The sequence below is a fragment of the Pogona vitticeps genome, chromosome 1, assembly GCF_051106095.1.
Source record: "Pogona vitticeps strain Pit_001003342236 chromosome 1, PviZW2.1, whole genome shotgun sequence".
NCBI lineage: Eukaryota > Metazoa > Chordata > Lepidosauria > Squamata > Agamidae > Pogona > Pogona vitticeps.
In genome coordinates, this window is record NC_135783.1 from 20,659,093 (window position 1) to 20,683,201 (window position 24,109).

The 24,109-nt window shown below is 44.2% G+C and overlaps 1 protein-coding gene across 1 annotated transcript in view; it reads left to right on the plus strand.

Annotated features, from left to right (window-relative positions):
• Window positions 1-14,655, plus strand: part of PTK7 (protein tyrosine kinase 7 (inactive)) — a 124,354-nt gene extending 109,699 nt beyond the window's left edge. Inside the window, exons 14-20 of the mRNA XM_020796900.3 lie at window positions 192-395; window positions 5,755-5,910; window positions 7,480-7,712; window positions 8,580-8,660; window positions 10,354-10,505; window positions 10,602-10,780; window positions 13,050-14,655. Of these exons, the coding sequence (XP_020652559.3) occupies window positions 192-395; window positions 5,755-5,910; window positions 7,480-7,712; window positions 8,580-8,660; window positions 10,354-10,505; window positions 10,602-10,780; window positions 13,050-13,210 (1,166 nt within the window). The 3' untranslated portion in view covers window positions 13,211-14,655. The remainder of the gene's footprint in view (window positions 1-191; window positions 396-5,754; window positions 5,911-7,479; window positions 7,713-8,579; window positions 8,661-10,353; window positions 10,506-10,601; window positions 10,781-13,049) is intronic.
• The last annotated feature ends 9,454 nt before the right edge of the window (window positions 14,656-24,109 follow it).

A 24,109-nucleotide genomic window follows, 5' to 3' on the forward strand; every position in this document is an offset into this window, starting at 1 on the left:
TTTTAAAACTGTCAGCACTTGATGGTACAACTGAATCTTGTGGAGGGACAGTTCTGAGATTAGTTATGTACATTACCAGGACGAGTAACATGTAGTTTTTTGACCACGTTTTCCATAACTAGACCATATACTGCTATAATATGAAATCATCATGCTGTCCGTCTTATGTGATGTCAACATCTTACTTCCAGACAAACCAATGACAGAACGGGGAGATGCACCCAATAGCCACACTCCCTATAAAATGATCCAGACCATAGGATTATCGGTGGGGGCTGCAGTAGCATACATTATAATCGTGCTGGGCCTCATGTTCTACTGCAAGAAGAGAAGGAAAGCAAAAAGATTGAAAAAGCAGCCGGAGGGTGAGGAACCAGAAATGGAGTGCCTGAACGGTAAGGATCATAATCCTGATCAGGAAGGTAACTCCATTCAGCTGACACGTTTTTTGTGATCATCACTAAATGAATTACTTCTGCTTGTTCTCACCATAGTAGGATCATTATTGTGTTAAACATTGTAGAGAGGTCTGTGTCTTGCTTAAAGTGAGATGCACTATTCCTGGTGACTAGGAGCGGCAGTTTGTTTTTTATAGAGAAAGCTTCTTCTTTTTTAAAGAGACGTGAAGGAGCCTAATCCCTGGGCTGCGTTTTGCCCACCTGCTCCCTAGGCATATTGGGAACAGAGCAGGCAGAAAAGTTTGATCTTCTGTTTTTGAAAATACAAAATCCATCTCTAAACTCAGAATACAGTGGTGCCCTGCTTGACGACGATAATCCATTCCAGGAATATTGTTGTTAAGCGAAATTGTTGTCAAGCGAAAAAAAACCCATTGGAATGCATTGAAAACCAGTTAATGCATTCCAATTGGGAAATACCTCTCATCGTCCAGCAAAGATCGCCCATAGAGAACCACCGATCAGCTGTATAAAATCGGTGTCTTCCGAAGCAGGGGTCTGGAAAACGGCCATTTTGTGAAAGGAGGGAAGCCATTTTGCGAGGGGAGGGAAGCCATTTTGCAGAGCTGGAAAAAACATAGTTTTGTGAACAAACGGTTCGCGAAGCAGCCACCTAATCGATGTAAAGCGGAAAAAACCATAGGAACCATCGTTTTGCAATCGCTATAGGGATCGCAAAAAACTCATCGTCAAGCAGGGTCGTCATCAAGTGGGGCACCACTATAGTTATGTTTCTTCCTCAAAGGCTCCTTTTATCGGTAGAAACAGAGCAACTAGAAAGTGAATGGTCTTTCTTCTCTCTCCCTGTTAAGAAATCTGTAGAAAATTCCAGATGTTGAACTGCATTTTAAAGAAATCTCCAGGGGGGCATATTGGATAGTTTGACTCAGAGCTGGAGGAAGAGTGACTTTCCATTTTTTGATCATTTAAAATCCTTTTCCTCCAGCTTATGGCCCACATCTGAGCAGCTAAGTTAGGATTCTGCCCAAGCAAAAGCAGACATACTGGTCATAAGGAAAATTATGTACTTTGACTTTTATGAAAATCTTCTTAGTAAGTTTAAGTGATGGGATAAGATCACTTAACATCTGCCTAAAGAAGAGAAAATAAAGAGTGGGAATAAATGGCAGGTCTCATAATGTGGGAAAATAAAATAAGAACAGGGTGCCCCACGGAACAGCTGCGGTGGTTACAGACTTGGTAACCCCAGAGCAGAAAGCCTGAGGAAGCTGGATGTACCACAGGATTCCTTCCTTTAATGCCAGTTGTTGTATTCCACATTTTTCTCAAAGTGGCTTAATCCTTGCCCAGGAGAACCTGAGCCTTAGGTGAGGGACTTGTTCGTCTGTGCTTGAGCAATCTCATTGTGCTCAGGGTTTCGGGTTCCATCTTGTTGTGTAAAAGCCACTTCATCCTTGAGGCTACTCTTTACAGCAATGCTTTCTCAGCTATCCTTAATGAAAAAACTCCATAAGGAGCAGAATTAATTGAAAATAACTTGCATACATTAGCTTTATTTGCAGGGCATAATTTAGAACTACCTAGGTGATGGTCTTAGTGGATTTTAGCGAATGTTTCTTAATTGTTCCCCAGCTTTCTCCCCTGATGGCTCTTGGGGAGTTTCCTGTTGCCTCGGTAAGCGATTCTGTTGAAGCTCTGGTTGACCTCTGGAATGGGGAAATGGCCAGGGTGGTGGACGCAATCGCTCCTAAGTGTCCCCTCCCGCGAAGTAGAGTCAAACTCTACCTGTTTACTGGGTTTAGCTCCCTGGTTTACTAGGGAGCTGATGGTGATTAAACGAATGGGACTGAGACTAGAACAGCGATGGCAATAAACTCGGGGTGAATCTGACTGAACACAGGCTGGAGCCCATTGGAAGGCCTTTCCATGGCAGTGGCGGTGGCAAAGGAGTCATTCTTTGCCACCACCGTTGTGTCTGCTCAGAATCGCCCAGTTGAGCTCTTCTGAGCAGTCAACAGCCTGTTGCATCATGGCCCATAGAAAGATAGTGCTGACCACTTGGGAGATCACTTAAAAATTGGCACAGCACTTTGCAGGCAAAATCGCTCGGATCCACTCTGACTTAGATGCTGTAGTGAATACAGATCCTGTAGATGAAACTATGGCTCCTGCTTGTCCTGTGTTGATGGATAAGCTTCAGTTTTTGCAGCCTGATGATGTGGACAGGATCCTTGGACTGGTGAAGGCTACCACTTGTGTGCTGGACCTTTGCCCATCCTGGCTTGTAAAAGCTGCCAGAGGGGGACTGTCGGAGTGGGTCCAAGGGGTAGCGAATGCCTCCTTGCAGCAGGGTAGGATCCCAGCTTGCTTGAAGGAGGCAGTAGTAAGATCACTATTGAAACCCTACAGTACAGCCAGTCTCTGACATCCCATTCTTGGGCAAGGTGCTGGAGTGGGTTGTGGCATCTCAGCTCCAAAGATTCCTGGATGAGACGGATTGTCTAGTTCCATCTCAATCTGGCTTCAGGTCTGATTATGGGACAGAGATTGCTTTGGTCACCTTGGTGGATGACTTACGCCAGGAACTGGACAGGGGGAGTGTGTCTCCTGTTGGTTCTGCTGGACCTCCCAGTGGCTTTTGATACCATCGACCATGGTATCCTTGTGGGCCCTCCTCCTTCAGGGATGGGACTTGGAGGCACTGTTTTACAGTGGCTGTGGCCCTTCCTGGAGGGGAGAACTCAGCAGGTGGTGCTGGGGGAGTCCTGGTCAACACCCTGGCCTTTGACCTGTGGTGTTCCTCAGGGATCTGTTTTGTCCCCTATGATATTTAATATCTACATGAATCCTCTGGGTAAGATTGTCCAGAGTTTTGGGGTTTGGTGTCATCAGTACGCTGATGACACCCAACTCTATCTCTACTTTCCATCTAAATCCAAAGAAAGATGTCTCAATTCTAAATCAGTGTCTGGTGTCATTAAAGGACTGGATGAGGGCAAATAAACTGAAAGTTAATCCAGGCAAGGCAAGAGGTGCTCCTGGTCAGTCGAAAACCAGATCAAGGTTGCAGCCTGTGCTGGATATTTGTATATTTGTATACTTACTGTTTTAGCTTTTAAATATTGTTTCAATCATGTAAGCCAACTTGGGGGGTCCTTTTGGGGAGAAAGGCGGCATAGAAATGTTTTAAATCAATCAATCAAATAATAAATAATGCTGTGCAAGGAGAAGAATGTCTCTTCTCTTGTTGGTCTCTCTGGGTTGGTCCCTCTTGCCTGGGAAGTACTTCAGATGATTCTCCAGCCTTCCCTGCTCAAAGGCATACTTGAATTTCCCAGCTCCTCTGAGGATGGAAGAGTGGCCCAGAATACTCTGTTAATCCGTCATGGCTGACAGCAGTAACTTCCTGCTGCGGAGGGACTGAGATGAGTTCTGCTCTAGCTATTGCAGGGCTATGAAATAACCATGAGTGCTATCCTGCACGAGCCTCGAGTAATGGGTCAGACAGCAATAGGAGCTAATCAGATTTCAGGAATTGGAAGGCAGCCGATGCGCTAAACTAGCATCCTTGAATGTTGTGGCTGTGTTGCCCTCTAGTGACCATAATTAGCTGCTTTGTAAGTCTGGTTAATTTTTCCAAGAAATAAAATCCCCACAAATTTTTTTGTTGCTCTTAAATGATTAATAAGGGGGATGTTTATGCTGCAGCCTCCGCGGTTCAGGAGCTGGTGAGGGACATTGACTCATGCTTTCCATAGTTAAGCTTTCCATCCAAATACTAGAATAGCTGTACTAGCTCACTGCAGCAAAAAATAATCACGCCAGGATTGTAGCGTGTTACAACGATCAACTGTGTTGTAACATGAACTTGCACAAGCGAAAGCCTGCTTCTTTTGAGGTGTGACCTAGACAGCAGAGTGATGGCTATCTATGGACTATGAGGTTTGAATAGCTGGGAAGATTAATGATGTGATGTGGTGATGCCTAACATGAATCAGTAAATTGAATTAAACAAGGTTTAGTCACTGTTCAGCCTGCAATTTTGCCCGTAAGGAAGACAAGTGACTTGAGTTTTCATAGGAGGCTAGAGACCGCCATTAAGACATATAAGCAGCAAAGCAGAGGAGCTCTGCATTGTTACAAAGAGAAAAGGACAAGCTTGTGCGATAAGATCAGCAAGTCACTAGGTCTGTTCTGGATGCTATATTTGCTGGTAAACTGTTTCTCAAAGCAGAACATTCAGGGCACAGGAACCTCTTGTTAAGGGTGGGGAAGTAAGTAAAGGTTCCCCTTGACAATTTTGTCCAGTCGTGTTCGACTCTAGGGGGCGGTGTTCATCCCCGTTTCCAAGCCACAGAGCCAGCGTTTTTGTCCAAAGACAATCTTCCGTGGTCACATGGCCAGTGTGACTTAGACACGGAACGCTGTTACCTTCCCACCAAGGTGGTCCCTATTTATCTACTCACATTTGCATGCTTTCAAACTGCTAGGTTGGCAGGAGCTGGGACAAGCGACGGGCACTCACTCCGTCACGTGGATTCGATCTTACGACTGCTGGTCTTCTGACCCTGCAGCACAGGCTTCTGTGGTTTAGCCTGCAGCGCCACCACGTCCCTATTAAGGGTGGGGAAAAAGACCTCCTATCCTCCACTGCCTCCCGGAGTTTGGTCAGATTGATGTTGGTCGCTTCGATGACACTGTCCAACCATCTCGTCCTCTTTCGTCCCCTTCTCCTCTTGCCTTTCACACTTTCCCAACATCAGGGGCTTTTTCAGGGAGTCTTCTCATGAGATGGCCAAAGTATTGGAGCCTCAGCTTCAGGATCTGTCCTTCCAGGGAGCACTCAGGGTTGATTTCCTTCAGAATGGATAGGTTTGTTCTCCTTGCTGTCCAGGGGAGTCTCAAGAGTCTCCTCCGGCACCACGATTCAAAAGCATTAACTATGTCTGTACCGGATGCTATATTTGCAGGTAATCTGTTTCTCAAAGCAGAACATTCAGGGCATAGGAACCTCTTGTTGAGAAAGAGACCTTACTCCCTTTCAGCCTTCTGCATTCATTGCAAAGTATTTCAGTGAGTCAAAAGATTTATGTTCCGGTTAGTATCAGGGTGTGACATGACCATAGGAGCTCACTGGAGACTGGCAGTGTAAAATCCTGCTTGAACATCTCACATGTTTTGAAAATTGTATTGCAGTCACTGTCTGTTGGACGTGACTTGATGGCACATGGAGGGCTTATTTATAACATGACCGGACAGGCTCTTTTGATGAAAGTTGTGAACATTACCCATAAGACACATGATCCCCTTTCTGAAAACAACATTTTCTTTCCAGGGGGAACTCTGTTGCAAAATGGGCAGACCACGGCTGAGATCCAGGAGGAAGTGGCTCTGACGAACCTCGGTGGCAGCGCTGCCGTCAACAAGAGGCACAGCACTGGGGACAAGATGCACTTCCCCCGCTCTAACCTGCAGACAATCACTCCTTTGGGTATGTTGCATTCTGCTTCCTCTCCCTTTAAATAAGGCACAGGTGAGCCTCTCCCGCCTACCGCCTGGCAGTGCCATCATCAATAACAGTCCGTGCTATGCAGTTCCTATGCCCCGCCCCACTGCAGTCTCTCTCCTTGAGCAAGTTCCTATAGAACACTTGCTTTTAGATTACATGAGAACGCCTGTGTATGTGGGATCAGTATCCACAGTTTCACTTATCCATAGTCTGAAAATATTAAAAATATTAAAAATATTAAAAGAAAAAGAACCAGAAAAAAACTATTTTCACGTGTATTACATAACAGGGCGCCAGATGGAGCCAGAGACTGCTACGAATACTTCTTAGTGAAAAATATATAGCATGCCCCCCTGTTGCCCTCTTGTGGTCAGTTCTGGTAATGCATGCAAAAAATTTTAAATCCCCCCCCTTTATCTATATCTAGCTATCATGTTTGCGGTTATCTGTGGTTTTCAGTGTCCACAAGGGGCCATGGAACCAATCCCCAGCAGATACAGGGGTCTTACTGTTCATGTACATAAATACAGTGGGGTCTTGACTTGAGAACTTAATCCGTATTGGAAGGCGGTTCTCAAGTCAAAAAGTCTGTAAGTCAAGTCTCCATTGACCTACAGTGCATTGAAAACCGATTAATCCCGTAACAGGCCGTTTTTGTTCCATTTTGGTTTTTTTCTGGTCTGTAAGTCAAATCTCAGTCTGCAAGTCAAACCTAAATTTTGTGGCCAGAGAAGTCTGTAACTCAAAAAGTCTGTAAGTCAAGCCGTCTGTAAGTCAAGGGTCCACTGTACTTACTGCACTGACTCTATTTGTTGAACATTATAGGCAGCTAGGGAATATTGGCTGTTATCTTCTATCCTATGTTGCTGGCATCAGAGCTTCAGCAGAGTTCCACATCACCTACCCACTTCAGTGACGGATTATCTTGCTGGCTGCTCACTCCTGGATTGGGTTATAGGTGGAAAACACAGTAGAGAAGCACCCACCTTCAGCCCACCCAGCAGCAATTGCCTCCACCATCGCTCAGTCCAGGCATTGGAGGCAGTGCTTCTAGGCAACAGCAGGAAGGGCTGGGGAAGATAATCCCTCACTGAAGTGGGTAGATGATGTGGGACTCTGCTGAAGCTCTGATGCCAGCAACAGCGTGTAGGCTGCCCCAACCCATGGGACAGAAACTTGGGATCAGGAAGAGACTGGGTTTGACACGAGTGGAGCTAATTCAGCCCCACTGCAGACCGGTGGAATGGGTTTGACTGGTGCCCTTCCTTTTCTTTCACCCCATTCCATTCCATTAATATAAAATTACGTTTGAGGATCTCAGGGAACTTAGAGTTTATAGCGACCACGACTCCCTGCTGCCTTCAACTTGGGATTGGTGGCGCGCACACCATGTTAAGCGTCACTAATGTCATGTGTTGTGCAAACATTTTGGATGATTTAGAAAAAGGCTGTAGCAAATACGCACTTGCAGTACTCAAGTGTAGAGGTGGTCTTCTGCATTAATACTGTGTGCACCATGGACAGTCCTCGCAAGTGGCTCTCTTCTTTCAGGGAAAGGGAAGTTTGGAGAAGTCTTCCTAGCCAAGGCCAAAGGCATTGAAGACAATGAAACTGAAGTGCTTGTTCTGGTTAAGAGCCTTCAAACGAGAGATGAACAACTACAACTGGACTTCAGACGGGAGTTTGAGATGTTTGGCAAACTGAACCACAGCAACGTGGTGCGACTGCTCGGTCTATGCCGGGAAGCAGAGCCTCACTATATGATTCTGGAATATGTGGATCTGGTAAGACTTCCTTGTTCTGTGAGAGCTTTTTTGTTGATAGGTTTGCCATGAGTTGACTGGGACATGTGATGAGCCCCTTGGCCCAGTGGTTAAACTGCAGTACTGCAGCCAAGCCTCTGTTCATGTCCTGAGTTTGATCCCGGCAGATTCGGGTAGCCGGCTCAAGGTTGATTTAGCTTTCCATCCTTCCGAGGCTGGTAGAATGAGTACCCAGCTTGCTGGGGGGCAAAGTGTTGTTCGCGTATTTATGTTGTAAATCAGCCAGCGAGTGCTTTAGTACTATAGGGCAGTATATAAGTCAAAATAACAACAACATGACGTTTCACCCAGCAAAGGATAGTAGATGTACACAGTAAAGAGTGCTTTGGGTAAAGCTAGGCAGACAGCTGAAGTTTATTCAGTAAGATTTCCAGTGGCAGATAAAGAGATTATCTCAGTTTATATAAAAATTCTACTCTTATTTGATTGGAGGCAGTTACTTGAAAAGGGGATGTGATGAACAGAGACCACGACTGTTGCAGAGCAAGGCTGTCCTGTGTATGAAGGACATGAACAGTTATAAAATGGGGATAGTAAGAAAAGATTACAAAACATCCTATGTAAGAAGTGTATCCCACACTTGGTGAAAATCATTTCTGACGCCCCAGTAGGACATTCCAAATGCTGTACCCATGTGGTGTAGCTAAATCTAGACTGAACATATGCTACACATATGCTTTATCACTTTCATGTTCACTTCATGGCCTCTGAGAAGTGGTGTCCCTTTGTGGGCAAAGATTAGGCTTGCCCTTCCTTCCGGCTTGACTGTCTGCCTCTGGATTTTGCCTGCCTGGGGCTGAACATAATGCCTGCTTGCTTTCCTAATAGGGAGACCTGAAACAGTTCCTGAGGATTTCCAGGACTAAAGATGAGAAGCTCAAATCTCAACCCATCAGCACAAAACAAAAGGTAAGGTGGGAAAGTTTTAGGTCACTTGGAGACTTTAGCATCAAAATGTCCCCCCCAAAAAAACACCCTTTTTTATTTGCAGAGGAGAGAACAAATGCATGGGGCCTGATACCAAGTAGGCACATAAGATAGTTTATAGGCTAGAGCAGAGATGGGAGACCTATAGCAATCCAGATGCTGGTGGACTACAAGTCCCACAGTTCCTTACTATTGGCTATTGGAGCCGATGGCTATCATCACCTGACGACATGGCTCCATGTTCTCCATGGCTGGAATCACAGGACTTCCCTTGCAGCTCTCCGTTGTCTTGCCCTTCTGTATTTGTGCTTTAGATGCAGCGAGTTGATCTCTTCTGAGAAATGATGTTTGCAGGTAGATTTTGATTGATTTTAGAAGCTACACTCGTGGTCTGGCTACCAAAGACTCGAGAGACTATGCGGAATGGCAGGCATGTGAAATTTGGCTCCATATGGGCAGGTATCTGAATGCTGCTTTTAAATTATGCCAGCAGACCTCCTCATTTCTGTATTTTCGAAGGAGGCAGCCATGTCTGTTGGAGCAAATGTGACCAACATGCTGAATTTCTTGCATTTTCATTTTATTTCATATTCTTTCCAGCCCTTTTTGAATGTCTGTTTAACCGAGGCTGCAGCCCACAAGTGCTTATGCCAAAAAACGCTTTTTCATTTTAAAGATGCCACAGGACTCTTTAGCATTTTAATTGGTGATGTAGTTGAAGTGAGCCGAAAATGCAACAAAACTACAGAAATTTATTTTATTATTTACTTTATTTATTTTATTTATTTATTTAACTTGTATCATGCCCCATTAGTGCAAGGCACTGTATCTGGGCAGTTTACCACATGATACTTCCCCCATTTCTATTTTTTTTCTTCTTCTAAGATTCTGGGAGGAACATAGCTGGAACTCAATTAGAATAGTAAAAACACAGGGGGAAACCATCTGATCTGGTATCCATCAAGTGCATTGGATTCATCTTTTAAAAGAACTGAAACAGGAACAGATGTAAGCCAGCTGCAGGAAGTATGCAGAGGAAACCGACATAAGGATCAAGACAGGGTGGATTTCATGAAAGGGCAGAGATGGAACATGTGTAGATGTAAGGGAAATGCTTGAAGCCCTGTGTGTGTGTGCGTGCGTGCGTGCGTGCGTGCGTGTGTTCTGTGTTTAAAGTCTCCCATCTTGGATCGTTTTGCTTAGTAATCCATTGTTATGATTTTAAATTGTACTTAGATTTGATATGCTGTCACCTGCCCAGGGTAGTCGGTACGACTAGATGGGCGGGCTATAAATGCAATGAAGGAATTAATGAGTGAGTGAGTGAGTGAGTGAGTGAGTGAGTGAGTGAGTGAATAAATAAATAAATAAATAAATAAATAAATAAATAAATAAATAAATAAATAAAGTGATGTGCCCTATTCCAGGCTGGCAAGCAGAGAGGAGCTAGGTGTGGGTATGGCACTGCAGTTAATATTTACTAGATTTGCAACCCATTAAACATTTTTAAAAACTGCCAAGCTTTATTTCTCAGGAATATGGTGTGGCCACGGATGGTGTCGGCACACGAGATGTCTGTCCTTCACATTTTGTCACCTGCCAGCCAACAACCGCCGGACGGGTCGCTTGCTTCATGATTACTTTCTGCAGCTTGTATGTTCCTCTTTCCACACAGGTGTCCTTCTGCTGCCAGGTGGCCCTGGCGATGGAGCATCTCTCCAACAACCGATTTGTACACAAAGACTTGGCCGCTCGGAACTGTCTCGTCAGCGCACAAAGGCAGGTGAAGGTGTCAAGCCTGAGCCTTAGCAAGGATGTTTACAATAGGTAAGGGGATACTGCCCTTTGGCTGGGCTGGGTTGAAGGCAGCTGTTACGTCTTTGGCACAGAGCTGATTTTTATCCTTTGCTTCCTGGTGAGCAGCGAATACTATCACTACCATCAAGCTTGGATCCCGCTCCGCTGGATGCCCCCTGAAGCGGTCTTGGATGACGAGTTCTCCACCAAGTCTGATGTTTGGTCCTTCGGGGTCGTCATGTGGGAGATATTCACGCTGGGGGAAATGCCCTATTCCAAACTGGCAGGTGAAGAGGTGCTAGCAGGTAAGTGAATGTTCACCTTGGCCTCTCAGCGTCTGCCTGTACAGTCTCTGCTGGGAGCCGGAAGGACACCTGATCCAGGCCTGCCACCAGAAGGGCTCCTATAGACAGCAGATTAGTTCAAAGAAAAAAAGAGGCGAATCAAAAATGAAACTGAGTGATTGTCAGAAGAGGCCTTTCTCTCCGTCCCACTACCCTCACAGATGCTTTGGGTGGAGACATGGAAGAAAGAGGGCCTTTTCTGTGGCTGCTCCCAGACTTTGGAACTCCCTCCCACAAGAGGCCAGTCTAACCCCATCTTTGCTGTCCTTCCACAGGCAGGCAAAGACCTTTCTCTGCAGGCAGGCTTTCCCCGAGCAACTGACTGGCTGCTTGAGTGGATCTTTTTAAATGGATTGTTGTACCTTACTGCTTTGAACGTGTTTCGGTGTTGCTTTTTGTTTACTGTTTTTAGTGCAGTATTTGTTTAATCCCTTTTTAAAGTTTTTGTACATACTTAACAGTTTTTAGCTTTAAACATTGTCTTTTAATGATATAAGCCACCTTGGTCTTTCTTACGGAGAAAGGCGGAGTAAAAATGTATATTTCATTGTTAGAAGATTTCCCATTCCCAAGATGCAGGTTCAGAAATATAAATATAATTGCAAAATTTGAAAAATTGTCTTTTCAGAAAATATTAGTTCCTAAAACCCTTGCATGTGAGTGTAGGTTTCCCACATTTCCCTGGAAAAAAAAGCTACAAGTTGAAGCCCAGATGTGTTAAATCATAGATGTGATACTCCTCCTCCTGACAAGATCAGTTCTGTAGGTCCCCCCTTCCATCATTATTTAGTTCCCTGTGTTTTTCCATCTTTACTTGCTTCGGGGGTGGGATATTGTCTGTTTTAATCCTTGTTTTATATTGCTCGGACTATAAGCCACCCAGAGTAGATTCGTTTCAATCTAGATGGGTGGAGTAAAAGCATCATCATCATCATCATCATCATCATCATCATCATCATCATCATCATCATCATCATCATAGTTATGTGCTTTAGAATAAGTTCCATGGGCTTGCTTCCAGGTAGATGTACCTAGGACAAGATTGAACTATAAATTAGGAAGTACCTGGCTGAGATTTCACTTTTTGCCTTTAGCTCACTGGTTGGCCCTGTGCCAGCCAAGGTCTCCCTGCATCAGCCAGCCATAGCATAATCATGCTGTTGTTAGGCGCCATCAGATCTATCTGGCGCATAACCACTCTGCATCTGTGACCTTCAGAAGGCTCTGCCATTGACAATTCTGCTCAGGTCTTGCAGACTCCACAATGCAGCTTCCTTTATTGAGTCAATGCAGAGCACTGATCCTTCGTGTATCACCCTTTGCTGGTGATGGAAAAGATAAGCAGAATTAGTATTTTGTGAAGTCTTACAAACCATCTTTATATCTTTGCCCCAAAAAGGAGGGAGGGAAAATCCAGATGGTACGATGATAATACGACAAGAAGATAAAATCTATGGAACACTTGAAAGTAATTCAAAAGCACTTTTTTTGATGATAAGCACTGCTGTTTTATCTGATTTCACAAGCAGCCTGAAGCTCCCCAAAGATAAGCTGCTCATATCTAATCCCTCCTTGGGTCTCTTTGACAGTCCTGGGTGTTCTGGGGTCAGCAGGAAGATGCAGAAGCCTCAGAAGGCATCAGGACGAGGATGACATCATGAAAAGCTTGCTGTGTGTCCAGTCCCTCTGATCTTTATGGGAAGGATTGATGCAACCCACTGCGTGTCGACCTGTTGAATGGCTTCTGGCCGCTCCAGAGCTGAAACGAAACGATATGTCTGCCAGAATAATGCAGAGTGGAACTGTCTTGGGAGAAACTAAAAAGGCAGCAGGGATTCTCACAGGACACACATACTGTATTTTCTGTGTATAAGACGGCCCCAATTTTTTAACCCAAAATTAAGAAATCTAAGTGGGGTTTAGCAAGTGGAGGGGAAAACAGGCAGGTTTTTTGATGCCTGCTTTCCCCGCCACTTGTTTTTTTCTCTCTCCTCAGCTTCTGTGTATAAGATGACCCTCAATTTGTAGTCTAAAGGTTTTAGACAAAAGTATAGCCTTATACATGGAAAAATACGGTAGTTAAAGGCAGATTCAATGATAGCCTATGTTGGTGCACAGTGGCTCAGTGCTGTGTGGCAGTGCAGCCCATGCCTCCCCCCGATCAAGGGCTGGACTTTGAGTTCCTCCTCTCTTCAATCTCTGCTTTCTCTCGCCTGTGTTTTCTATTTAGGTTTACAGTCTGGAAAGACGAAGCTTCCCCACCCAGAGGGTTGTCCTTCTAAGATGTACAAGGTGATGCAGCGCTGCTGGGCCCCCAGCCCGAAGGACCGCCCGTCTTTCAGTGAGATCGCCAACATGCTTGGAGAAACCCCATCCGAAAGCAAAGCCTGAGTGGAGAAATGCTGATTTCCCCATTGCCGGGAGTAGCGGGGATGGGTTCAAAACCTTGTTTTTGGTCGTTCGACTGTTACAGACTTTCCAGTTGGGACCTAGGAGTTGAAACCCAACGGGACCATGGAATGTTAAAACTGGTGGACAAAGATAATGGACATCTTCTCCTTGACCTGAGAGGCCTCTTCATCAGGCCCCGTTCCCCTGTGCCTGACCAAGGCTGCATTTCCTATAGGTTCTACCTCCGGTGTCCACAGGGCTACTTAGCAACATCCAAGAGATCAAAAGGGGGACGCTGGGAGCCACTGCCACCCCCATCGGCCAACTTCATAACGAGTGCCTGTGGCAAGATTTTGGGACTTCTCTGTCTTGGCACATCTTCTTCGCTATCTTTTTCTTGGATCGTCGTCACAATAAAAGCACAGGCAGGCTGCTCCTAGGAGCAACTTTTACGTTGGGGGAGGGGGCACCCACTTGAGAAGGGGCTACTTGTGTCCTTTTGACTGGGGGGGGGGGGTTGTGGAAGTGATCTCTACAATGAGACCCAAATAAGTTGTGCAAGTCTCCCAGTGTGTCGCCTCTCCCAAGGGAGACGGTCGGCTTTCATATCTGTATCTCCACCTCTGTATCTGGATGGATTTTCCTGTTGTTGTTGTTTAGATTTACATAACCACCCCTTGGTGCTAGGGCATACTCTGGGTAGTTTTCAGCTTAATTACGCAAACAACAACAGGTTGAAAAAACGAACATAGCCATGCAGGTTACTGCATCCTCTCCTTCCCAAGGAATGTAGCACAGCAGTATTTCTGAACCTTCTGACCTTCTCCCCTTGTAGTGGCCAAATTGGGATGCTATGTGTGGCTCCCAGCCCTCAGTGAGGAGCCCCATCTGAGAAAAGAGGAGTGAGTAGCTTCATCTATGGCTATGGCCCTTTCTCTTTCCTTGAAACAGGCCTCTTCCATAACATCTGGTGTCCATCCTCACTGGAAGGGAGACCTTTTTCCTTAGCACCCCTGCACAATATGCTGTTCTCTCCTTTTTTTTTGAGGAACCTGTATATTTATTAAGCAGTTGTTTTTGTCTCTCAGTCAGGCTATCTGGCACCTCCCCACATATCAAAAAGAAAAAGGAGCAACAAACACTAAGTGCCTGACATATGAAGGAGATTTTTCACTAGCTTTTTTGACTATCCAGTGTCGCCTTTTTTATATCATTATTTGGGTCAATGTTTGTTTTTCCTTTCTTACTTAAAAAAATATGTTGACACCTCTCTGCCTTAGCAAAAAATGTTTTATATATTATTACTGGAATTGCAGCCTAGAGTCATTTTAGTTTCTGTTTGCTTGAGCGGAGGGGTAGAACAGCCAAGAGGTGTTGTTGTTTTTTTAAAATGCTGCTCTCAATAAAGAGTCCCTCTCTTTTTTTCAAAAAAAAAAAAGTTAAAATCAAGTTTGTGTTGCTTCTCTGTTTGCTTCTTTCTAGTTGAATATTGCTGTCAAGAAGGCAGTTCTTACTGGGAATAATGGGTGCAATTGGAGACAAACCATGTCCTACCTCTTAGCTTGCACCAGTTGACTGAGGATAATAGGGTATTGGCAATCTGGAAAAATCTTTACAGTCTTTAAAATGCTTTTAGTCACTAAAAGAGTCTGTTTAATGTATCTTAAAACAAGCATTGTATCAATAACAGCTATTTTTGCAAGATTTCCTTGGTTGGCACTGGCTGCAATCCTGTTCATGCAGCCGCACTATGTAAGGCTGATTGCTAGAGGAGGGCATGAACCTCCAGTTTGATGTTTCATGCCAGTTTGTTTATCAGCTGGACAGGTTTCACCGCTTCGAAGCTCTGCCTCCTCTGTCGGGCACCCACTCAGAGACAGCAGCCTGACTTTCCTCCCCTCCTCCTCTGGCTGCTACCTCTAAGTAGGCATCCATCAGAGGAAAGGTGGGGCTGGGAGGCCTGATAAATGAACCAGCAAACTGGCAATTCATGCCATCTCTGTTAATTACCAGTGGCAGAAACTTATGGAAATTAAAGATTCCACCACCACCCTGTCCTGCAACCCACACCGATTTCCCCATGACAAATGTAATCCCATGGACATCATTTCTGATACATTGGCGCAGTGGTCGATATCCTGAGTATTGCACAGTATAACTTAAGGAACGAGATTCAGCTACTGACTGCTATTTTAGGAAGAGTCTTAACTTCAGCGGTCAAAATCCTGTTGCTTGGTGTAATAAATTGCAGTAGAATAAGCCCATTGAATCAATTAGTTAATTTCTCTATAAATTTCATTGATTGCATGGGGCCTACTCTAATTGTGACATGTTTTAGCATAATATGTTATAGTTAAAGTAGGCCTATTTGAATTAATGGAACATAGAAGCATAGAATCATAAAGTTGGAAAGGGCCTATAAGGCATCGGGTTGAACGCTTCTGCTCAGTGCAGGCATCTAAGTCTAAGTCTATCTCAATAGACCTATTTTAGTGCTATTTATTCCACTAAGCGAAGGGATGTGGTGGCGCTGTGGGCTAAACCGCAGAAGCCTGTGCTGCAGGGTCAGAAGACCAAGCAGTCGTAAGATCAAATCCACGCGACGGAGTGAGCGCCCGTTGCTTGTCCCAGCTCCCGCCAACCTAGCGGTTCGAAAGCATGCAAATGCAAGTAGATAAATAGGGACCACTTCGGTGGGAAGGTAACAGCGTTCCGTATCCAAGTCGCACTGGCCATGTGACCACGGAAGATTGTCTTTGGACAAAACGCTGGCTCTATGGCTTGGAAACAGGGATGAGCACCGCCCCCTAGAGTCGAACAGGACTGGACAAAAATTGTCAAGGGAAACCTTTACCTTTACCTTTATTCCACTAAGCAATAGAATTTTGGCCAATATTTCAATAGTCTGTATTGGTCCAAGACTGAATATTTCTAAGATGTATACCACAAAAGTTTCTCCAGTATTGATATAGTGATCTCCTATATAGCAGGTCTTCTAAGGAGACGCTGGTGCTTTTTGTATTCTCTGGAATACCATCATGTGCTGTTCCATAATCAGTATGACAAGCCTGCCTTCTACACTAGACTCAGATGATCTTTCGTGTGCGTAAGAGAGAGTACCAAAGCAACACACATCATCAGTTCCTGACCAGAAGGGGGGAACAGAAGAATGCACATGTTGTTCTTTGAACTGCCTGGCCCCTTCTGCGTCATTTAGACAGATATGTTTAGCACAGTCCCCTACCAAATTTTTTGTTCCTTCTCTTTTCTCAAAGAGTTAAATAAACTCACATCAGTAGAACGCCAGTTAAGGAGAACGGTGAATCTTAAAGTTCATATACAGCAGGAGAGAGCAACATGCAGCATGTGGATTCTGTGTGAGCCCACCCCCCGGGGCCCAAATGCTCCCCCCCACACAGAGAGACTTTTCTTCTTTTATTTAGTCACTAGGCATAAGGATTTTTTCCATCCTGTTTTATAAGAACAAACTTTGGGTGGTGGGAGTGAGAGTCATCCTGCAACGTTCAGGAATGAATATGTCCAGACCCAGACCTATGAAGAGCGATCACCCTGTTACAAAGGATATTAAAATGTAATGGCTGAAAAAGGTGGAAGGCTGGTTTGGATGCAAAACATCTATTTTATTGCCAGCAGAGGGCAGAAAGGAACTTTTCAATTTTGTTGAAAAAACTTAGGGTTTGGCTAGCCCTCCAAAAGCCACTGTAAGGCACTTTTAAATGAGCGAAAACGGACATCAGAAAGAGCTTCAAAAGCAGGAAAACGGAGATCAAAGAGCCCTTTCCAATGTCCGTTTTCGCTCATTTAAAAGTGCCTTACAATGTTTGGAACAGGTTTTAAATGCTTGCAATCGTTATCCCACCTCCTGAACCCTATGCAAACTTAATTTGGTGTTGTTCTGAGTCGTCCTTAATTTTTGGTGATTTTTTGAATTTTCTCTCATTGGACTGCATTGGACGGAAAGTTCAATACATTCCAATGAGAGAAAATTTTAAAAATCACTAAAAATTAAGGACAACTCAGAACAACATCAAATTAAGTTTGCAAAGGGTTCAGGAGGTGGGCTAACGATTGCAAGCATTTAAAACCTGTTCCAAACACTAAGGCACTTTTACAGTGCGAAAAAGGACTTCGCAAAGCCATTGAAATGTATTGAGTCGGCTTCAATACATTCCAATGGAGGAAACATTGTTTCACTCAACGATGTTTCCTATGGGTTTTTTCACTTAAAGACGGCAATCTGTTCCAATTGGAACGGATTAACTGGTTTTCAATTCATTCCTATGGGAAATGGTGTTTCACAGAACGATGTTTCACACAACGTTGATTTTTTTGGAACCAATTAACATCGTTGTGTGAGGCACCACTGTATCTGGAAAGTAACCAGTTGGAGAAAGAAATAAGAGTCAAAGATGGCACCTGTCATCTTTGGTTTATCAGTTATTGCCAAATACAGAGAAATGTGTGTGTGTTGCTCCTCTGTGGGCTCACAGATGGTTTCAAATAAAAATTCAAGATGAAAGGGAACAAGGCTTCGAAGCTGTTTGCTTAGTGAAGCTGAAAAATTTAACTATACTTTTAAAAAAAGTGTATCGATATAATAGTAAACCTTGACCACAAGATAATCAGAATAACATCAAGGAAACAAGTACTGTACAGGTGAAAATAAGTACTCCTTTTTTAAAAAAGTAAAATACTTAATTTGAAACCTGATTCATAAGAGAGCAAAAGGCATACATGTTTAAATTAGAAATGTTCTTTGGAATGCTGGCTAGCGTTTCATCCTCCTGCCTATGTTGTACAACTCGGCATGAAGAGCTTCTGTAACTGGAAATGAGATAGTAAATTAGCAGCAAGAAAAAGCCCCTGTCTGGGATTAATTTCTATGGCATTCCAAATATTTTCTTGACTTTAAAAAAACCTGCATTAATCTGGTTTTGCTGACTTAAACCCTAAGTTACAGAGGTTGTTGGTTTTAAATTGATGGGCATTGCCTAAAAAGGCATTCATTCGAAGCATGTCAGTGGGTGAAATAAAAGATGCTCTCCCCTCCTTTGCACATACACACAAACAGATGGGAATGTCTCTCCCAACCTATGTATGTTTACTAGTGCAGGTTTAACCTCTTAATTCCAATAACTGCATTTGAGCCTATCTCCGATCTAGAACAAGACAGGAGTACTGGGTGCCAGTCAGCCAGCTGTATTCACTTCAAGGATATTTTTGTGCTTTCTCTGCTATCTTTTCCACCCCAGGAGACGTTTCTGTTGGCACTGGACACGGTACATTACGGCTGGGGACAAAGAGGGTGTCCTTGTGTTTGTGAGTTCCTGAATGTTGATATGATGTTCTCTTAGCCTGTTGATTTACTCTCCCTTATGTGCAGGCAATGACAAATCTTGACAGCATCTTAAAAAGCAGAGACATCACCTTGCCAACAAAAGTCCGAATAGTCAAAGCCATGTTTTTTCCTGTCGTGATATATGGAAGTGAGAGCTGGACCGTAAAGAAAGCTGACCGCCGAAGAATTGATGCCTTTGAATTGTGGTGCTGGAGGAGGCTCTTGATAATCCCCTGGACTGCAAGGAGAACAAACCTATCAATTCTAAAGGAAATCAACCCTGAGTGCTCACTGGAAGGACAGATCCTGAAGCTGAGGCTCCAGTACTTTGGCCATCTCATGAGAAGAAAAGACTCCTTGGAAAAGACCCTGATGTTGGGAAAGTGTGATGGCAAGAGGAGAAGGGGACGACCGAGGATGAGATGGCTGGACAGTGTCTGCGAAGCAACCAACATGAACCTGACACAACTCCGGGAGGCAGTAGAAGACAGGAGGGCCTGGCGTGCTCTGGTCCATGGGGTCACGAAGAGTCGGACACGACTAAACGACTAAACGACGGATATGCAGGCAGTACTGTTCTTACTATGTAATGAGCCATACTAAGAGTTCACTCCTCATACTTATAGATTGATGCATCAAAGGTAGAATTTCAGTCAAGCATGGACATTAGATTAAGGCTCTCCCAGTTTAATCACAGTTTGGCTGTTTTATTTTCATCTCCTTCCACAAAAGCTTACACAGTACTCCTTGAAGACTTTGCAAGTTTGAAAAGCATCTGGTGTCATGGAAGACAAATGGCAGGGTGATGGGGACATTGTGCTACAAAATGATTTTCTCCCTGTTTGTTTGTTTTTCTGTCACTTCTATGACTGAATCCTGGGAATCAGTTTTCTTTTTGAGGTCTATATTTTAGCAGAAATCTGCTGGGGAACTGCAGTTTAGCAGTGGTAGTGGCTAGAGACCAAGATGTTGTTTTTGCTCAGTAAAAGCAAAGTGTGCTGCTTATATGTATACCGCCTCCTAGTGCTTAAAACTCTCTCTGGGCGGTTTACAAGTTAATTATTCAGGCTGTACATCCCCACCTGGAGCAAGCTGGGAACTTAATTTATTGGCCTCAGAAGGCTGAATCAACCTTGAGCCAGCTGCCTGAATCCGTTGTGATAAAACTTAGGTCATGAGCAGAGTCTTCACTGCATTACTGCAGTTTAATCACTGCACCATGTGTCTTTATAAATGTGTGTGTGTGGGCATCCTTCAGTCTCAAGAAACTATGGTAACATGCTCTAAATAGAGGTCTTGGAGCAGCGTCTAGTGTGGCTGAGAAGGCCAATTCGAGAGTGACAATCCCTTCCACACTGAAGACAAATACAATCTGTCCCCTGTCCAGCTCCCTGATTTTGCTGCCTCTTTGGCTCAGCCTGCTGGACAAGGGTCTCTTCAAATTGGCAGAGGCGATGATGCACTGCCTGCCTCCAGGCTGAACGCTCAGATGTCAGGATTTCCCATTTGTTGAGGTCCATTCCTAAGGCCTTCAGATCCCGCTTGTAGATATCATTGTATTACAGCTGTGGCCTCCCTCTGGGGTGATTTCCCTGTACTAATTCTCCATATAGGAGATCTTTTGGAATCTGACCATCAGCCATTCTCACAACATGCCCAAGCCAACATAGACATCGCTGTTTCAGTAATGTATACATGTCAACAATTCCAGCTCGTTCTAGGACTACTCTATTTGGAACTTTGTCCTGCCAGGTGATACCAAAAATCCATCGGAGATGATGCATATAGAAGGTGTTCAGCTTCCTCTCCTGCCATTCACAAAGGGTCCAGGACTCACTGCAGTCCAGGAGTGTGCTCAGGACACAGGCTCTATAGACCCAGATCTTGGTATATATCATCAGCTTTTTGTTAAGCCATACTCTCTTTGTGAGTCTAGAGAACATGGTAGCTGCTTTCCCAATGCATTTATACAGCTCAACATCTAGGGACAGAGTGTCTAAGATCGTTGAGCCGAGGTACACAAAGTCATGAACAACCTCCAATTCTTGTGTGGAGATAGTAATAGAGGGAGGTGAGTCCACACTCTGGCCTATGACTTGCGTTTTCTTCAGGCTGATTGTTAATCCAAAATCTTGGCAGGGTTTACTAAAATGATTCATGAGTTGTTGGAGGTCTTTGGCAAAATGGGCAACAACAGCTGTATCATCGGAGAAGAGGAAGTCCCGCATGCATTTCAGATGGATTTTGGTCTTCACTCTCAATCTAGAGAGATTAAAGAGCTTTCCATCTGATCTAGTCCGGAGACAGACATCTTCTGTTGCAGTTCCAAAGGCATGCTTCAGCATGACAGCAAAAAAGATCCCAAAAAGCGTTGGTGCGAGGACACAGCCCTGTTTCACTCCTCTTCCGATGTCAAAGGGATCTGATGTTGAGCCATCAAAAACTACAATGCCCTTCATTCCCTCATGAAAGGACATGATGATGTTAAGGAGTCGAGGTGGACATCCAATCTTGGGAAGTATTTTAAAAAGGCTGTCCTTGCTAACCAAGTCACAAGTTTTTGTAAGATCTATGAAGGCCACTAAGAGTGGCTGTTGCTCTTCCCTGCATTTCTCCTGCAACTGTCTGAAGGAGAATACCATGTCAGTGGTGGATCTATTAGCTCGAAATCCACACTGTGATTCTGGATAGACTCTGTCTGCAAGCACCTGGAGTCTCTTCAGTACAACACAGGCAAGCAGCTTCCCTACAACGCTGAGAAGAGAGATGCCACGGTAGTTATTGCAGTCGCCCCTGTCACCTTTCTTCTTGCACAATGTGACGATGTTTGCATCCTTCATGTCCTGTGGTACTCCACCTTCCCTCCAGCAATGACAGAAGATTTCATACAGCTCAGTGGCGATGATCTCTTTACAGCACTTCAGTGGGGATGTTATCCTTCCCAGGTGCGTTGCCGGAGGCAAGGGAATCCAAGGCTGCTTTTATTTTCACATACTCTTGAAACCTTATTAGGGTTACCATAAGTTGATTGTACTTGATGGCACATAGCACACATCTACAGGTGTATTCAGAAAGCCTGCTTCTCTAACTTGTGCAAGGATTCGAGGGACAGAGTAGGCTGGAAGAAATAGCCTGGAATAGAGTTAAATGAGGGGCATGGGCTGATGAGAATTCCATGAAAGGGATATGGTATGGCTTGGTTAACCAGACTGAAAGGGCTGGAGATAGGCCAGATTTAAGTTGATTAAGTGAATCCACATCTACTTGGTTTGTTCCTCCTCGTATGGCAGAGAACACAGAGCACAGTAGGGTGCTCCATCCCTTCCCATAGGCATTATAGAAAGGTTACAACCCAGAGTTTAACTGTACGACTTTAAAGAGTGGCAAGGGTAGCAGGAATAATAGTATGCTATGGTAATCATACTGTTGAATATCTCATTAATAACCCTGAGGTGTACCTTCAACAGACCAAAATCTACAGGAAATGCTGCTAAACATTCTTCACTGGATTTCAGATCATTTCTGGAAATTACAGAATGTAAAGCTATGCACCCCAGAACTGCATAAGACAACCTCAACAAACTGAATAATTCCACAAAGGCACGTCAAATTACCAAATGAAGCTGGCTTTTAATTTGCTCCAGCTCACTGAATGGATCAGTGCTTTACGTTTCTGGCTGCAGAGCCAAAGTCTGAGAGTTCAAATCCCCACTGTGTCTCCTGCAAGTAGAGCCAGTCTGTGTGGCCTTGGTCAAGCGTCACAGTCCCAGGGCACCCCACAGAAGAAGGGAATGGCAAACCACTTCTGAGTATTCTCTTCCTGGAAAACCCTGAAAAGGGTCACCAGAAATCAGAATTAATTTTAACGACACAGGATTGTGCATCAGTTTGTGTTTCTGCTGTGCACTATAGAGTAAAAGGACAGAGATGTGCCTTTTAAAAAAATTGGTGCTTTCTCCTCCATTTTAAAATTAATCTGCATCTTAGGTAAAGGTAAAGGTTCCCCTTGACAGTTTGTCTAGTTGTGTCTGACTCTAGGGGGTGGTGCTCATCTCTAGTATTTGTCCGAAAACAATCTTCCGTGGTCACGTGGCCAGCGCAACTAGACCCAGAACGCCATTACCTTCCCACTGTGGCGGTACCTATTTATCTACTTGCATTTTTGCATTTTGTATGCTTTCAGGAGCTGGGACAAGCGACGGGGACTCATTCTGCGGTTTAACCCACAGCACCATGACGTCCCTTTTGCATCTTAGTTACATCCTATTTTATTCGTCCTGTACTGTGGGCTAGCTTATTCTAATCATCGGAGTATCTCAAGACCCAAAGATGCCTTTGCTTGATTGACCACATGAGGGCACTGTGCTATATGATCTCTTAATCAGAGCACCTGATCGTATACATATTGCGAATTAACCTCTTTCTGACCCAGCTTCTGGATCTAGAAACAGCTTTATTACATGCTGTGGAGCAGAACAATAATACTATTTCTAAGTGTTTTTTTTTCCCTTCTGATAGTAATCACCACCCTGAGATGTGGCTTATTTGAAATCTCTTGCAAACATTTTGGGTTTCTTATCCTACCATCTCCATCATGGTGACACGTATATGGTGCAGATGTGCTAGCCAAGCCCAACACATCTGGAGGGTACTTGGTGGCAAAACACTAGCAATTTTGTGTTCTTTCCTGGGCACCAACTTTTAAAGCCCAGCGAACCTTCTTGTGGGTTATGTCATGAGCCTGCGGAGTTCTCCGTTTGTTCCTTCCTCGGCCCTTCTGTGCAGTCGGCTTCTCTGCAGCATTCTTAGAACCAAGACAAATTATAGCAGGTCAAGGAGGGGAAGGTACAGTGGGGTCTCTACTTAAGAACGTCCCTACTTAAGAACAATTCTACTTAAGAACAGCTCCGTTTGCTAAATTTTGCTTCTACTTGAGAACAGAAATCCAAGATAAGAACAGGAAAAAAAACCCTTTCCTGCTCTTTTTTTAACCTTAGGTCATCTTAGGTTAAAAAAAATTCTCCCCCTAGTGGTAGAGTATGTATTAACCAGCTTTGCATTAGTTCCTATGGGAACTAATGCTTCAATGTACAAACGCACCTCTACATAACAAAAAAACAGCCAGAACGGATTAATTGGTTTTCAGTCCATTGCTTCAAAATTAGCTTCGTCAGAAGTGCTTTTAACACTGTTCCCTGACCTAAGGAAAAAAAGAAAAAATATCCCCCTCTAGTGGCAGAAGGGGGAATAGCAGCTTCCCATTAGTTTCTATGGACGGAAAAGAGCAGATACGGATTAAATGGTTTTCAATGCATTCCTATGGGAAATGCAGATTCTACATAAGAACTTTTCCACTTGAGAACCACCTTCCAATATGGATTAAGTTCTTAAGTAGAGACCCCACTGTACCAGCTGACAGACTGTTCCTGCCTTTTCTCTTTGTCAAGGTACAATTTTTTTGGGGGGGGGTTATGTGCATTTTAAAGCAAGCGACTGCTTTCTGGGTTTGAATCTGGCAGCCCTATCCAGACCACAATGCA